General features: G+C 40.4%; 1 protein-coding gene across 1 annotated transcript in view; it reads left to right on the top strand.

Moving 5' to 3' along the window:
* Positions 1-18,476, top strand: part of PLCXD3 (phosphatidylinositol-specific phospholipase C, X domain containing 3) — a 307,803-nt gene that overhangs the window by 188,845 nt on the left and 100,482 nt on the right. The window contains exon 2 of the mRNA XM_006889554.1: positions 1,237-1,945. Coding sequence (XP_006889616.1) covers positions 1,237-1,945 — 709 coding nt within the window. The remainder of the gene's footprint in view (positions 1-1,236; positions 1,946-18,476) is intronic.

Raw genomic sequence — 18,476 nt, 5'->3', positions numbered from 1 at the left:
ATCCTGCTTGAACATCTGGCAGTTCCTTATGTATGTACTATTCTAGCCATTTTTTAATGATCTTCAGCAATATTTTTCTTACATGTGATATTAATGATGTGTTCAATAGTTTACACATTCTGTTAGATCACTTTTCTTGGAAATGGGAATAGGAACAATTATGGATCATTTTCAGTCAATCAGCCAGATGGTTGTCCTCCAAATGTTCTGGCATAGACTGATGAGCACATCCTTGGCTGCGTCTATTAGCTGAAATATGTCAATCAATATCCTATCAATTCCTGTTGTTGTTGTTGTTGTTGTTAAGTGCCATCAAGTCGCAGGCGACTCATAGTGACCCCATGAACAAAAGTCCTGGACACCTGTATAACTTTCATCCTTTGTCCAGCTTCATAGCATTTCCAGAGGCAGCCTATTATGGAACTGGATGTCACTCCTGCTTCCAAGCTTGTTTTAATCAGGAATCTCCACCAAACACTGTAACCTTTATTGCATTTAACACATCAGTGTCACAGTGTTCAGCTTCAGAGCGACCACAAGTTACCTCTGTGCAGCAAGTAGACACACCAGGGCTATACGACCTAGAAGAATGTTTGACCAAATACATTTCTATTTGAAACACTGTCTTACTATGAAACCTAATATCCCCTTGTTCTTACATTTATGTGCTGTTTAGTTGAGTCTTACTTATAATAACTCTAGATGGCAGAATAGATCTGCCCTGTATGGTTTCTGATAACTAGGTTATTCAGAAATAATGAGTCACCAGGCCTTTCTTTGAAGGTGCCTCTGAACTTCTATCTTTTGTTTAAGAAATTTAGTTAAGGACGTTAATGATTCCCACCACCAATAGGTTCCTTACACAACTCTGCATTGCTGCTGTGGATCCTGAACTCAATTCTCATTCATTGTTTCTTTGTACAAAAATGTAAGACTACCTCACATGGTTTCCTACGCCGTAATCTGTATGGGAGTAGATTGCCAGGTCTTTTCTTCCCTGGAGCATGCACTGAATTTGAACCACCTTTGTGTCTTTTGTGTACTATACTGGGTTGTTTTTTTTTTTTTAAAAAGTCACTTCTATCACCTGGGAACTAGCTAGTTAAATACTTCTTAGTATTATTTTTTTAGTTCTATGAGAGAGTGATATAGTTACTGTAAGAGGGGAAAGAGAAGATGGGAAAGAAAAGGAAATATGGTACCATATAACCATATTATATCTTGTTATTCTTCTAGGGTCTCATGATTCCTTCAGCTTCTACATTGATGAAGCCTCGCCAGTAGGGCCTGAACAGCCAGAAACTGTCCAGAACTTTGTCTCTGTGTTTGGAACTGTGGCAAAAAAGCTGATGAGAAAATGGTTAGCCACCCAAACAATGAATTTTACTGGTCAGCTAGGAGCTGGGATTCGTTATTTTGACCTTCGCATTTCAACCAAGCCCAGAGACCCTGACAACGAACTCTACTTTGCTCATGGTTTGTTCAGTGCCAAAGTCAACGAAGGTCTTGAAGAAATCAATGCTTTCCTGGCAGACCACCATAAGGAAGTAGTATTCTTAGACTTCAACCACTTCTACGGGATGCAGAAATACCACCATGAAAAACTGGTCCAAATGCTGAAAGACATCTATGGAAATAAAATGTGTCCAGCAATTTTTGCCCAGGAAGTTAGTCTAAAGTATCTGTGGGAGAAAGACTATCAAGTGCTAGTCTTCTACCACAGTCCAGTGGCTTTGGAGGTGCCCTTTCTGTGGCCGGGGCAGATGATGCCAGCACCCTGGGCCAACACCACAGACCCTGAAAAGCTGATCCAGTTTCTTCAGGCATCCATCACTGAGAGAAGAAAGAAGGGCTCGTTTTTTATATCTCAGGTGGTGCTGACTCCCAAAGCTAGCACTGTGGTCAAGGGGGTAGCCAGTGGCCTCAGAGAAACAATCACAGAAAGGTAAGTGCCTTTAGCATGTCAGGGGGTGGGAAGGGAATCAATTTGGTTCAGTTCATAAGTCTGGTAAATTTGTGTCTAGAAACCTGTACACATGTGTTTAAACTTCAGGCCCATCTCTGTTTTCATAACATTTCTTTTTTACTTTTGTACATATTTCCTAGATTACTAACCTTCATTCTGCAGTTTTTAGTCTATTCGTGTTCTAATTCTGTTCGATCTGCATAGCAATAATGAAAAAATAGATACTGGCTTTCAGATGATAAAATGAAACTCAAAGAAATGATATATTTTGTCCAATACCAACAGTACAATGAATGATGAAACAGACCCTCAAATACCTTTTTGTCTCAATCTATATTAAATGCCTTTTAGTCTATACATGCTGTCTAAGAGTGTATATTCCATTGGCCAGGTCCAGCTACACATACAGAGTGGTGGTTATCTGCAAGGTATAACTTGATGAGCCACCAGATACCTCTGTAATTCTTCCCCTAAGTGGTACTACATACTGAATTATATACATTATTTCTTCTTTTAAGATATCAAACAATATAAAGTATGGTCTGCAGAGAACACAAATCCTTGCCATGTCTTAATATTTTATCTGTATTGTTTTTAATTGAGATGAGTTGTTGTTGCTGTGTACCATCCTGTCCTAACTGACCCTCCAGCGGGTGTTCAGAAGCTGCTGAATGCAGAAATCACACAGGAGGAGCGGACCCGTCTTCCTCCCACTGAACAGTGAAAATTCAAACTGCAGACTTTTTTTCATGGGTAGGGCACCACTAAGCCACCAGATGGAGCAGAAATGTTTTGGTTCAACTCAAGATCTTAGTAGGGAAGGACAAGATGATGAGGAGTGAAGATTTAGAGGTGAGTGGGCTTAATGCACAAAGTGGAGCACAGCAGGAGGTGAAGCTTCTAGTGGGGACAGGCACACACAATCAAAGGCTTTTAGCCAGCCTCACCGGAATATCACTCTGTGGGCACAAGGAATCCCAAAATTAAGCTTAGCAGCGTAGAGCCGTAGCTCGACCTGCACTCTGGTTTGTACTTGGTGAGGCCTGAAGGATGGATGGAGTGGAGGTGCGGCACTTCAGAGGTCCTTAGACTGTTTAGAAATGGAATGAAAGCTAAACTGAGTGAGAAAATGAGGAAGGGATTATATGCAGACTCAGAAATGAGTTTCAGCTGGGTATACATGTGGAAGGAGACAAAGGAATCAAGGATAATGCCATGATTATAAGGAGTTGGCTAACAGGGAGCTAGAGAGGCAGAAGAAATTCACAGAAGCAGAGAACAAGGACAAAAGAAACACAGTGGCCTGGGGAGAAATTGAAGAAGGTACAATGGGGTCACCCTGGATTTTGAGTGTTAATAGTACATCCAGTATTAAAGAGGGTGGGGCAGGATAGGGCAACCAAAGTCCAGATCTATTGGTGCCTATGAGTTATAGTCAAACCGGTGATACTTAACAACAACATGACATTTAAGTACATTAAGGTCAATTGATCATTAAAAATGTAGGCCAGTTTCTTTTGATAATACTGACATTTAGGGTATTAGAAGCCACAAGCCATTAGATTGCAACGAGTCTTACGTAAGTATATTTTTGTTGATTGTCTTTGAGTCAAGCATGACTCATAGTTACCCTGTGAACAAAAGTCCTTCTATAATTATGAACATTTATCAAAATTCATAGAGTTTCTGGACGCAGGAAGTGGATGCCACTACTGCTTCCAATACTTAAGTATAACCATCTTCAATTTTAAGTATTAATAAATGTCTCGCTATCATTTATCTTTTAAATAAAATTGCTGCCTTTTCACTGTAGGTACAAAAGCCTTCATATGATTTTTGCAGATATCTAAATGGCTTACAACATTTTAAAAAAAATTATGTTTATTTTCATACAAAATTCATATACATTGTGTTTTACACATTCCTTCATTCTCATTATGTTTCATAAGATCATTTCTGTACATTATGTTTCCTAAAATTAATCACCACTGATCTATGTCCTCTATCGCCCCTTGTTTTCAAGTCCCTACTGGACCTTACCTGATTCCTTCACCCCTACCCCTCTGCCTATCAAACTCTGGGACGTGATTATTTAAGATCTTCCCAACTCAAAGCCCCCCTACCTTTGTGCTTTTATAAACATCTTACTTGTTAGCATTTTATTTTCACATTAATAGTTTGATGCAGTATTTGTCCTTATGAGACTGAGTTAGTTCACTCAGCCTAATAGTCTCTAGCCTCTCCCATGTTGTATTTTCTAATCATTGCTTGTGAGTGCTGCCACAATGAGGTACCATCTCACTCCAGTAGCACTGGCAAAATTTAGCAGGGCAGCAAGCAATAAATGTTGGAGAGGATGTGGAGAGGTAGGAACTCTCATACCCTGTTTTTGGGATAGGAAAATAATATAACCACTTTGCAAAGCAGTCTGACATTTTTCAAAAAGCTGAACAGAGATATTTCATATAACCCAGCTATTCAACTGCTAGGAATATATCTCAAGGAAAATAGAACTGAGACACAAATGGAGATTTTTGTGCATCAATGTTCATAGCAACATTACTCACAATAGTTTAAAAAAAAGGAAATATCCAAAATCTGTCAACAAATAAATGGATTGAGAAATTGAGGGACATTCATATGATGGCTTACATTCTTTTTGTCTGAGCCCTTTCTACTGCTAAATTATATCATTATTTGGAAAGATGATCCCACGTGCCCGATCATTGTCCCACTTTGTAAACTGAGACATGGATTGTTTTCCCTGCTCTATTTCTACAGTGGTTTTAGGCTTTCTTGAAGTACTGAAGAGATAGGTAAAGTTTTATTTTCACAATAAAGCAGGTTGTATAAAATAGAATTTTAGACTTGACTGTAAGTATAAGTCTTCTAACTTATACCATCCTTCCCAGGGACATCAGCACAGCTTTGTACCCCAACTTCACATCCTTTGACTGAATCTTTATCTTCTCCTTTTTCTCTTTGTTCTTCTACTTTATTTTCTCAGCTAAGTTTCTCTACTCTGCCTTCTATTTCTAAGGAACCCTACATTATTCCCAAAATAAATTTGATGAATTATTTTTCTCTCTCTAGTTCCCAAACCTCAAATCAGCTGGTTCCGTTAAAGTATTCATCAGAACAAGAAGGCTTTTTTATTTAATAGCATCACTGTTTACAAAAATTATTCTGAAAAATAGAAATAGTTTGCCCTCCAGTCTTATATGCTGTAAAGTAAGGGAGAGATATTACAATATGATCTTTAAAGTTTTTACTGCATCTTCCTCCTCATCGAGTTCTCAGACTTAGGCTGCTTTCTCAGGACACACTAGATGTGGAGAGAAGGCAGGAGGAGATAAGGCTAGAAAGATTTATCTCTTTCCATTCTTTCTACACCTTCAGTGAAAGACGCTCCATTTATAAATTTTAAATAGTGAGGCTGACTACATTCTCCTCATATCCTTTTCCAGCTATAGGGCATTTATATATAATCTTGTGCTCAGGATGACCACTGTTCATGCTATGCACTGGCTTTGTATTTTGGGCTGAGTTCTCTGGTATAGGGAGTAGAGCTTGGGAAGTCATAAAGAAACATCCACCCAAGAATGTTTATTTGTTTGTTTGTTTGTTTTATGGTAATTGATGGTGCTTAGGAGTTTGCAAGTCCTAAGTTTAACTGTTCTGTGGTTATTCAGGCTCTGGAACAAAATCAGTAAAGCAGGGTTTGTGAGGAAAGAATCAAATAAGTAACGAAGTGCTGAATATTCTATTCCATATAATTGCCTTAATGTGCATTAGCATATTGAAGGCTCTCACAATGAGCATGAGTGGTGTGCGGAATCATATGTTGCACTGCTAACTGAGAAGTTACAGGTTCTAATCCAGTTCTTGGAACAAAGATGAGAAGGCTCTGTAAAGATTTACAGCCTCATAAGCTTAATGGAGGGCTGTTAGTAGTTGAATCAGAATCAGATAAGATGACTGTGAGTTTTAACAAATGTTTTAGTGAAAAAATATTTTAAAATTTAATAAATAGCATTTCCCAACCACTTATTTCTTCCTTTTTTTCTTCATGTAAGACTTACTAATAAAACATGGAATTATTTTTTTTTAAAAAAAAAACCTGTCCGTAGCCATCTGCTCTTATTCAGAACTTTTTGTTTTATATGTGGAACTTTGGTGGCAGTGGTGTTGTATACCGTCCAATCAGAGTCATCTCATATCTGATCCTCTGTCAGGTTTTCAGAGACAGTTAACCACATGGGAGGAGATTGCCCATTTTTCTCCCACAGAGCAGCTTGTAGATTTGAACCGCATGCCATCAGGATTGCAGTGCAGCTTCTTGCTATTAGGCCACCAGAGCTTGTATGTATCTAGAATATTGTTTTGTTTTTAAGTGTCATCGAGTTGTAGGCGACTCATAGCAACCCTCTGAACGAAAGTCCTCGACACATGCGTGTATGACTTTAATCCTTTCTCCAGGTTCATAGGATTTCTGGAGGCAAGCTATTTACAGAAGTGGATGCCACTCCTGCTTCCAAGAATATCTAGAATAGCAGAGGTACAATGCTAAATAGAGTTCTTGAGTAATTTCTCAAAACAGAAAGTGAGTGCTCAACTTATAGTCAAATGATTAGTGTTTTGTGTCCACTCAGAGCTGCCTCCGCAGTCGTACCTGGTGATCTATTTCTGAAAAACCATAACCTTGGTATGCTATTGAGTAGTTCCACTCTGACACTCATAGGGTCCATATTAGTCAGAAATAATTCAAAAGCAACTAACAACAACAGATCATTGAAAAGAGAGAATGAAAGGTGGAGGAGGTAAGATTTACAAAGGGAACGGGAAATTGAAGTATTTATAGATAGAACTAACATTTGCCACTGTTATTGTTGTTAGGTGCCATCAAGACAAGTACAAGTCGTAGTGACCCTCTGAACAGCCAGTCTGAACACAGTCCTATCCTGTGTCATCCTCATCATCTCTAAAACACTCAAGTCCATTGTTAAAGTGACCATGCCAATCCATCTCATTGAGGGTCTTCTTCTCCTTCACTGACCTTCCATCTTTCCAAGCATGATGTCCCTCTCCAATAAATAGCCTCACCTAGCTACATTTTCAGAGTATTAAATCTGCCTCCGCGGAGCACTCTGGCTGCACCCTGTGGCAGTCCATGGAATGTTCAGTACTCTTCTTCAGTTCAAAGACAAAATTCTTCATCTGTCATCCTTATTCATTAGCCAGCTCTCTAATGCATAACAAGTATTGGAAAGACTAAAACCTGAATTAAATGCATCTTCACATTGATAATATTGCTCTTCAGCATTCTGGAGAGGCCCTTGTCAGCAGACTTACCGAGTGCAATTCATCTATCTCCTCATTTCCTGACTGCAGGCACCAAGGGATCATTGTTCCAAGGAAGGTGAAATCATTGACAGCTTCAATCCTTTCTTCATCTATCATAATGTTGATTGTTGGTCATGTGGTGAGAATCTTCGGTTTCCTGACATTGAGATGTAATCCAGGCAGATGGCTGTAGTCCTTGATCTTCTGCAACAAGTGCCTCAAGTCCTTCTCTCTTTCAGCAAGCAAGGTTGTTTCATCTGCACTACAGATGATTTTTTGTTTGTTTGTTTTTAATGTTCATTAAGAACCCATACCTGATTTATTTTTTTCTTGTATTTTTAAGAAGATATTCCCTCTGTAAATTAAAATTTAGCTGGCCCCTTTTAGTCTTTTTCCTTAGTATTTTATTTTTTTGTAGACCCTTTGAGCTTTTTCATGCTCTGTTTTCTCCTCTCCTCTTCCTGTTTTTAGCAGCATGGTTGGCTTGTGCCTGTGCATATTCTTCTTGTGCTTTCTGGCTGGACTTTTCTTTCCAGTGGCCAAGGAGTTTACTGTCTTGTTCCATTCTTCTAACAGAGACTGATCAGGGCCAGGGTGTTCTTCAGACAAAGCCTGGTCAATGCCACACGGCTCTCCAGGTAAGGGCTGATCAACCTGTTCTTCTGGTAAAGACTAGTGAACTTTTCTACATTGCTTTCTTTTTTAAAAAAAAATATTTTAATTGTCATTTTAGTGAATGTTTACAGAAAAGTTAAATTTTCATTCATTCATCGTTCCACATTTTACTCCCTTTCCTTCCCTTCCTTGCACAATTACCTTCATTCCCTCTTTGCAATGATATACCTCTTATTCTGAGCTTTTGTTGTGCATGTAGTGCCTAATCATATATTCCTTTTAGACTGTTCTTTCTTTCATCTGTTTCAATGCAACGGTCATTATCTAGGCTGCTTTTGGAGCCTTTCCTTTTCAATGAGACAGGGATGTTTCAGATGGTCTGGGTATCAATGAACTATGACTCCTGAGGAGTTTGAGCATCTCCCCTCCCCAAAAGCAATTTCTTATAGCTTTGCTGAATCTTCAGCTTTCTTTGAGCTGCAAAACCTTGTCTTTCCTGGACATATCCCATGGAGTCATTCAGATAATTAGCTCGCCACCACCTCTGATTTGCTTTTGTCTTTTTTGCTTTGCTGTGCATCCCCAAATTCCACGCTTGTCGACTTGCCAGTGCCTTTACTGGCACCATGACCAACCACCCCCTCACTGTACAAATAAATGGAGGTTCTTGATGAGTCTTCTGCTGAGCCTGATCCCACATTCTTCCTCATGGAGACCTGTTTGATGAATTATTTGCTCAGCATTCAGAAGGAATAGGTATTAAGAAAGATACAGCCCTGACACTATTCTTTCTTAATTTAAAACTGTGTAGTGTTTTCTTTCTCTCTCTCTCACTCTCTTTTTTGTTTTTTCAGTGTTTCCTTGTTCTGTGTGCTCAACAGCCTCTTGGTCTAGGTGTAGGTTTTGCATGAGAACCATTAAGTGTTCTGGAACTCCCACTCTTCAATATTAGCCATAGCTTGTTATGATCCACACAGTCAAATGTGTTTTCATAATCAACAAAACACCTTTGTTTGGTATTCTTTAGTATCAGCAGTCTTTTATTTGCATGTAACATTTAATGATACTATGCATTCTGTAGGAATAAGGATAAGTACACATCTCTTCCAGTGAGCCAGGTAGCTGTCCTCCAAATTTCCTGTGTAAATTGGTGAGCACATACAGAGTTCCATCTGTTAGTTGAAACATTTTCATTGATATTTCATCAATTTCAGGGGCCTTATTTTTTGCTAATTTCTTCAGTGCAGCTGGCTTTTGTTCAAATGGTACTTCCTGAAATTTTTCAGTGTTAACTAATTCTTGGTGCAGTGTTTCTGTGTATTCCTTCAATCTTTTTTTAATTCTTCCTGGATCATTCAAGATTGTGTTCATAGCATCTCTCAGTCTTTCAACTTGAAGCTTGAATTTGTTTTCATTTCTTTCAGTATGAGAAATGCCAAGCAAGTTCTTCCATTTTTATTCTTTGCCTCCAGCTCTTTGTACACTTAATTTGCTGTATCATCTTGAACTGCCCTCTGAAATCTTCTGTTCAGCTTTTACCTCAGCATTGCTTCCTTCTGCTTTGGCTTCTTGATGCTGTAACGCGATTTTCATAGTCTTGACTACAAATTATTTCCAAGTGTAAGAAGAAGAATGTAGCTTCTGGGATAAAGACTTTCAACATCCTGAAATACATAGATAACACAAACTTGCTCACTGCAAAAAAAAAGAGGACTTGAAATATTTATTACGAAGATCAGAGACTATAGCTTAAAGACTACCTCATCCATCGCTGTCTAGTCAATTCTGATGCTATTAACCTTCCATTGAGTTTCCAAGGTTGTAACTCTTAATGGAAAAAGACTGTTAGTTCAGTTTTTATCACCAGGGTTCTTTAATATGAATTTTGCCTCTACATAAAGAAAACAAAAATTCTCACAATTAGCTCACAACCAAGATGGCAGCAGCAGGAGATGTGGCATGGTTAGTAGGAGGCCCAGTGGGCCACAATGAAGCAGACCGCAGAACTTCCATGTGCCCAAACAGCCAAGCAGTTGATTGCTGGTCATCAGTGTGGACTGGAGCTCAGCATCAGGAGGATGGGAATTCTTGGGGGAACATGGCTGGGTCCCACTTCCTTCCTTTGCCTGCCGCTGAGCCTGCACTGCCGTGACCCCATGGGGCCACCGTGGCTGGAGCCCAGGGGTTCCCTAGCTTAGACTGGGAGGTGAACACTGAGCCCCAAGGCTTGTGTGGTGGAGTCCCTGTGCAGTCACTAAGCCACTGGCCCCCAGCGCAGGAGCAGGACAGCAGGGGAAAAGGGGAGGGTATGTGTTGGTGGTGACAGCAGCAGTGGTGGCACCATGGAGCCACAGGAGGTTAAGGTCTTGATAAGGGAAAGCATCTCACTCTCAGTGAAGATTTCCTTGGACAGGCCAAAGAAGAATATCATCTACACAATGGATTGATAAGGGTCACTATGAGTTGTCTACAAATTCATGACACTTAAAAACAGCAACATATGCAAGACAGCAGATATCCTCAATATATCACATCTTTTTGTCTCTTGACTACTGATGCCACGAACTATTTAGCCCTAGGGAGGGTCTATTCACCACTCTCAAATCTCCTTCTCCTTTTATAAAGGGGGAGGGCAGTGATGCCTACTTCAAATTGCAGTCTGACCACTTCAGTGATGGAAGGGTGGTGACACCAGAACTGGGGGCACTGTAACTGGCTGTGGTCTTCAGTGTGGCACAGGTCCAGACCTTGGGTGGGGGTGGGGATACTTCAGTCAGGGGATATACTGTCTAGCCCCTGGAGTGTGTCACCAGGCCCTCAGGGTGTGCTATTCAGTCCCTGGGGTGAGCCATTTGGAGCTCAGAGTGAGCCATCCGGGTCCTTGGGGTGAGCTGATCAGTCCTTAGAGTGAGCCATTCAGCCCTCGGGATGAGCCAATCGGCCTTGACGTGAACCGTTCAGCCCTCGGGGTGAGCTGTTCAGTCCCTGGGGTGAACCATTCAGCCCTTGGGGTGAACTGTCCAGGCCTCAGGGTGAACCATTTGGCCTTCAGGGTGAGCTGTTCAGCCCTCGGGGTAAGCTGATTGGCCCTTGAGGTAAACCATTAGGCCCTTGGGGTGTGCTGTCTGACTCCTGGGAAGAGCCTTCAGGTCACTAGGGAAAACTGTCTAGGGTATACAGACAATTTTAGTTAGGCCACTTTCCTCTACCTTCTCCCCCAGTACAACTGTAAGTAACACCTCTAAAGCCCTTCTATGTGTAAATCACAAGTTTGTTCTCTCTAGGTTTGCTCCCTTTCCTGTGTTTTTGTCATTGTTATGTACTGTTGAGTCGTTTGCAACTCATAGCGACCCTACCTATAGATAATCTTAACACTAAGTTTTATTCCAGACCTGAACCCTGAACCCAGTTCCAGAGAGAAAAGGGAACTCTAACTGCCAGCTGAGGAAGTGAAGGAGGATGAAGCCTCATGGCTGAGTCAGTTATCCCCACTGGACCCACCTTGGCAAAGACTTTGCAGTGCAGAGGGCAGTAAATGTCAAGAAAATACCTTCTAACAGAACAAGAAGACATGCAGCTTCAACCCAGGACCACCAGTGAGGTGTTAAAGTTGGCTTCCCCTTTCACATCAATGCCCCTGTTCAGCATGAAGAAGCCAGAGAGTCTGAGCCCCATTCCAAAATGAGAAACACACAGTGAATAAGACAATTTCTTTGTTTAAAAAAATTAATAACCATTCGACTATGCTTACCATTGCCCTATCTCTTGTGATCTCCACTGGATCTTTCTCATTTCCTTCGCCTACTCTCCCCACCCACAAAATAGTGCAGCCCTGCGATTTCATCCCTGCCCATCCCTCACCCTTCTACTCCCAACTCTTACCTCCTTGTATCCCCATACATGTTTTCACAATAAGTAAAATTTAAATTTAAAAAAATCCTCACTGTTAGACCTATAAACAACATAGTAATGAATGAAGAAAAGAAGTAAAATTGTGAAGGATTCCATTTCAGTTGGCTCCACAATCAATATACATGGAAGCAGCAAATAAGAAATCTAGACATATTGCTGTTGTTATGTGCCGTTGAGTTGACTACAACTCTTTTTTTTTTTTTTTTTTTTCAACTCTTAGTGACCTTGTGCACAGTAACTCTAAATCTTGCTCTACCTGAGCCAATCTCACTGTATCTGATACATCTACCCTCATTACTCCAGTTATTGTGTCAATTCATCTCATCGGGTGTCTTCCTCTCTTGCATTGTCCCTCGACACTTCCCAGCATGATATTCTCTAAAGACTCATTCCTCCTGGCTACATGTCCAAAATATATGAGAGGGAGTCTCAAAATCCTTGCCTCCAAGGAAAAGCTTGTTTCACCTTCTCCAAGACAAACTTGTTAGTTCTCTTGGCAGTCCATGTTATGTTCAATATTCTTCTCCAACACCACAACTCAAAGGCATCAATTATTCTTCTGTCATCTTTGATTATTGCCTAGTTCTCTTTTGCATAGCAAGTCATTACAAAGATCATGGCCTAGATCAGGCATACCTTAATCTTTATACTGACATCCTTTCAGTTCAGCACTCTGGAGAGGTCCCTGACAGCAGATTTTCCTAATGCAATTTGTCTTTTTATTTACTGACTTCTGGTGTCAAAAGAGTGTATATTGTGGAACCGAGCAAGTTGAAATTGTGCTTTTGAAATTATAGCCCAACTTCATACTACCTGGCCACTAGAGCTCCTAATACAGACATATTTCATTGGTCAAATATTCCACCAAGGACCTCTGTAAACTGCTATACAAGAATGCCACTTTGAAGGATGAGGTATTCTTGACCTAACCCATGATAATTTCATGTGCTTCATTATTTATGTGAAAGGGGGACAATGGATGAAGAAGACTGAAGGACTGATGTATTTGGTAATGCTTTTGAAGAATATTGACTATATTATGGACTGCTAAAAGAACAAACAATTCTATCTTGGAGGAAGTACAGCCTAGGTGCTTCTTAGAGGGCAGAATCGTGATACTTTGTCTCATACACTTTGAAAATTATGTCACGAGGAGCAATTCCTTGGAAAAGAACATCATGCTCAGAAAAATAGAAGGTCAGAGAAGGAGAGGAAGAACCTCAATGTGATGAACTGACACAGTGACTGACACAGTGGGCTTAAACACAGCAGAGTTGGTCAGGATGGTTTAGGGAAAGGCAGGGTTGTGTTGCCTTGTGCATATAGTCACTATGCATTGGAATTGACTCAACAGCACCCAACCACTAACAATAAATATTTCAATTAGAGTCTCTGGGTTGAAGAAGTAGTCAAGTGCTCAAATGCTAACTATAAAGTTGATTGTTCAAATCCACCCAGAAGCACTTTGAAAGAATCTACTTTGAAAGATTATTGAAAAGCTGATAGAGCACAATTGTACTCTAACATACGTGAGATTTTCAAGAGTCAGAATATGCTCAAGGGGAATTTTTTTCATATATATATTTGGGTTAACACAACTCTGAGCACATGCATTTAGAAAACAGTATTTGAAAGCATACATTTCTTTCAGGGAAGATTAAATTCTACTTGAATTTAGGTGCTGTAGCTCTCAATCTAGCTGTGAGTTCTAAACACTACATATGTGTTTTCTACATTTTAATGATGCCAAAAGATACAGATTTTTATTTCTTTGAGATCTATTTTTAATTACTTTTTCAAACACCAGCTTTTGCACCTCTCCCCCACGGAATTCACACATTCTTAAAATGTAGGTGAGCAACTGAGTCAAGTCTTTCCCTAATTTGTGAATGCTTATTAAATTATAGATTTCTCTAGTTTAAAAAAAATAAAGTTAGACCACCTGTTAGGATTTTGAAGGAGTAGTGCATCTTTGTAAGTAAGTTGAACCAAAGGAAATTAGACATGTTTATATAGGCCAATAACTCAAATAATAATAAGAAAACAAAGGCTATTTTAAGTGGTCCCTATCTGTTAGATACTATGCTAATTTCTTTCATAACACTATTTTATAAATATTAATATACTTTTATCATCACATCTTACAAGTGGATGAACAATACTAGTTACTCACAAGTGACTAACTTACAGAAGTTAACTTACCAAGCCACTAAGTCTGCTATTCTACTTGTTCATTTATTGATAAATCAACTATGTTTACATATTGCCAGTGATAGAATTGTGTTCCCCAAAAATATGTGTTAACTAGGCTGGGTCATGGTTTGTAGTTATGTGCTGATGTGATTTGGCAGCTTTGTAATGACTCAGTTGTCATTTCCCATTATATGATCTGATGTACTCTGCTATTCAGTTGTAAGGCCATCAAAGTGGAATACAACAGCCTTACTCAGGAAACAGCTTTGACCCCATGTAAGACGTGGATCCCTCGAATATTCTTGCATCGTTTTTTACCAAGAGAGAACTGGGAGCAGAGAACTTCCTTTGGACCTACATTCCATATGCTGAGACCCTCCTAAACTCGGGAACATTGATGCCAGAACACTTGGTGATTTCCAAACATTGAGTCCAGACACGTTGAAAGGAGATAGTCCTTAAGAACTGAATGAGAGAGAGAGAGACTTTCCTTAGATTTGGACAGCACCTAAAAATAACAAAACTGTGAGAGAATAATTTTCTATTTGTTCAAATAACACTCTTTTTTAGTATTTTTTCCTTAGAGAAGCACTGGATAAGTAAGACAGAACCCTGTTCTAGGTGCAGTTTTTTATTGTATTCTTTCTTATATGGAATCTTAAGTCTATTGTATCAAATTATTTCCCTGCTAATTGTGAAAACACGAGGCATTACGTACCAGCGCTGATACACGCCAACAGTGTTTTGAGGTGGTGTAGACAGTTCAATGCAGTACTTTTTGGTTCAATAACTCCTATAACTAAAGCTCTGTGACAAACATTCAGAAGCATATTTATATTAGTTTATGTTCATGAACTTTGACTCAAGAATTCTTTTTAATAGAAGTGTACATATAAGTTCCTTTCCCTCACCTTATGTTGTGTGATTAAAGTATGGACAAATACAGACAGTCAGCTTTTGGTGTCAGTGAAGTCAATGAGGAGAGATGATTTCATACTGTTGGAAAGTCAAAGATTCATTCCAGGACCTGTTGAATTAATGTGTGTGTCTGAGGAGTATGGTGGTATAGTGATGATGGAGAGTGGATAGGAGTGTGAGAGAGAAATAGACTACATATACTTCTCTAAAAAGATGACACAGCACAGAATTTTACATATTTTAGTAAACCCCTTTGGGTATCACTTTGTTTATGTAGAGCTGCTGGTTGGATTGAATGCAAAGTCTGGAAAGGATGTAGTACACTATACCTTGTTGTTCTGTGCCATCAAATTTTATACAACTCAAAGACATATTGTGATGGGAAAGTCTGTTGTTAGGGACCTCTCCAAAGTGCTGAAGAGCAGTGGTGTCTCTCTGGAGACTAAGGTGCATCTGATACAGGCCATGGTCTTTGCTATCACTTGTTATGCATCAGAGAGCTGGACAATGACTAAGGAGGATAGAAGGAGAATTGATGCCTTTGAGCTGTGGTGCTGGAGAAGAGTATTGAATATACCATGGACTGCCAAGAAAACAAAAGATTCATCCTGGAAAGGGTTAAACGGGGTGGCTCCTTGGAGGCAAAGATTCTGAGGCTTCGTCTAACATACTTTGGACATGTGGACATGTAAGGAGGGACCGGTCCTTGGAGAGGGACATCATGTTTGGGAGGGTGGAGGGACAGTGCAGTAGAGGAAGGCCCTCTATGAATTGGATTGATTCAGTGACTGGGGTAATTGGGATAGGTGTGTCTGAGACAGTGAGATTGGCACAGAGCATAGAAGAATTTAGGGCTGTTGTACATAGGGTCGCTATGAGTCACAAGAGACTCTATGGCACATAACAACAACAACAACATAGCAACCCACTGAAGAACAGATCTGAACTTTGTCTGAGGTAATGATATCCAACTATTTCTGATACTCGTATGTCTGTCATTAAAGTCATTGTGTCTATCTACCCTGTTGAGGTTCTTCTTGTCTGATCTCATCATAATGTATTTTTCCAAGGACTGGCCCCTCCTGACAAGATGCCCAAAGTATATGAGATAAAGTTTCACCATTCCTGTCTCTAAGGAGCACTCCAGTTGTGTTTTCTTCAAGATAGAATTGTCAAGATATTCAGTACTCGCTCCAACACCACAATTCAAAGACATTGATTCTTCTTCTGTCATGTTTATCCATTGTCAAGCTTTCAGATGCATAGGAAGTAATAAAAAAGATCATGACTTAAATCAGGAACACCTTAGTCTTTAAACTGATGTTACTACTTTATTTGGAAGCAGGAGTGGCACCCACTTCCTAAACAACGTGCCTCCAAAAACTATATGAACTTTGATAAATGTTGATATAGAAAGGCTTTAGGCCTTTTGTTCATAGGGTTGCTATGAGTCATGCGCAATTCGAAGGCAATCAACTACAACAACAACATTACTTTTTTTTTTTTTGGCTGAGTACAGTGTACCTTATTGATGGTACATGGCAAGATGGGCTCGCCAAGCCCCTCCCCTTTCTCAGGGGCATTTGATGGAAACTTGTGTCAAGGATGTGAGATTCTCAGTGTGTGGGAGGATCAGGTTGGGACAGGTACTCCCCAGCAGCTGAGGGTCTCTCTCTCTTCTAGTGCTATTTCTGGGGCTGGTGGTCCAAGGTGATCTTATTCTTTGGAGGCCATGTGAACCATCAGGTCGACCACCCGGTTGCTGTAGACAAATTCATTGTCATACCAGGAAATGAGTTTGACAAAGTGGTCATTCAGGGCAATGCCAGCCCCAGCATCAAAGGTAGAAGAGTGGGTGTCACTATTAAAGTCACAGGAGACAAGCTGGTCTTCATTGTATCCCAGGATGCCCTTGAGGGGCGTTTTTGATGCCTGCTTTACTACTTTCTTGATGTCATCACATTTGGCAGCTTTCTCCTGATGGCAGGTCAGGTCCACAACTGACACATTGGGGGTGGGGACATGGAAAGCCATGCCGGTAAGTCTCCCATTCAGTTCAGGGATGACCTTGCCCACAGCCTTGTTAGTATGAGTAGATGCAGGGATGATGTTCTGGGCAGCTCCACGGCCATCACGCCACAGCTTTCCAGAGGGGCCATCCACAGTCTTCTGGGTGGCAGTGATGGCATGGACTGTGGTCATGAGTCCCTCTACAATGCCGAAGTTGTCATGGATGACCTTGGCCAGGGGAGCCAAGCAGTTGGTGGTGCAGGAGGCCTTGCTGACAATCTTGAGGGAGTTGTCATACTTTTCATGGTTCACGCCCATCACAAACATGGAGGCATCTGCAGAAGGAGCAGAGATGATTACCCATATGGCACCACCCTTTAAGTGAACCCCAGCCTTCTCCAAGGTTGTGAAGACACCAGTGGACTCCACAACATACTCAGCAGCAGCATCATGCCACTTGATGTTGGCGGGATCTCGCTCCTGGAAGATAGTGATAACTTTCCCATTGATGACCAGCTTCCCATTCTCAGCCTTGACAGTGCCGTTGAACTTGCCATGGGTGGAATCATATTGGAAGATATAGGCCATGTAGTTGAGGTCAATGAAGGGATCATTGATGGTGACAATATCCACTTTGCTAGAGTGAAAAGGAGCCCTGGTGACCAGGCGTCCAATACGGCCATATCTGTTTACTCTGACCTTCACCATCGTGTCTCAGGGATGCGGCTGAGGCTGCACAAGAAGAGAGGGCAATCTGGATCGACGAGGAGCAGAGAGCCAACATTACTATTTTTTATTAATTGTTGAGGTCTTCTATCTTTGAATGATGTTAGAAAGCAGAGGTATTTCCACAATTGGATATTTTAATAAATCTTGTCAATAGAGCTAAAAAAACCCCAACACCACCGAAACCCAACCAAACAAAAGAAACAAACACAAAAAACAAACATCCACTTATTAGGAAATCAATTTTGATTCAAGATGACCTCATGTGATACAAAGTGGAAGTCCATAGGGTCTTCATGGCTTCAAAGAGTTAATCAGCAGATATTTCTTTTATGTTGCTTCTGGGTGGGTTCAAACTCCCAAACTTCAGAGGAGCAGTTGATTTTGTGTCTCACAGGGGCTTCTATGTTGCTAGAGAGAGGGCAAAGCTGTAATTTGTAAAGACATACCAGTCACACACTTTAGTTTTCAGAGATGAATAGTTGATAGTGATGGCATTATGATTTTGGCTTTGTCTAATCAAAGGCAGAATTATGAAGTAACCTTTTTTGGTTTCCCTTTTTGTGCAATCAGAATAGCCCTGATTGGTGATGGTATTGTGTGAGATTATATTCAAGCTACCCTGAGAACCTCAGGATGTCTGCAGTTGCCTTTTATTTTTAAAATTTTCTTCATTGTTTTCCCTTTCCCAGTGCAATGTACAGAAAGAAGCATCTTATTTCTCTTTGCTTTGAAGGTCCCTGGTGTGTGAATTGGCTTTCTGTGTGCTGTTTCTTTGTTGTTTTTCTCATTG

This window comes from Elephantulus edwardii, unplaced genomic scaffold (assembly GCF_000299155.1).
Source record: "Elephantulus edwardii isolate Elephantulus edwardi_28Jun2011 unplaced genomic scaffold, EleEdw1.0 scaffold00079, whole genome shotgun sequence".
NCBI lineage: Eukaryota > Metazoa > Chordata > Mammalia > Macroscelidea > Macroscelididae > Elephantulus > Elephantulus edwardii.
The sequence above is the reverse complement of the archived record's forward strand: the minus strand, read 5'-3'. Positions and strand labels throughout refer to the sequence as shown.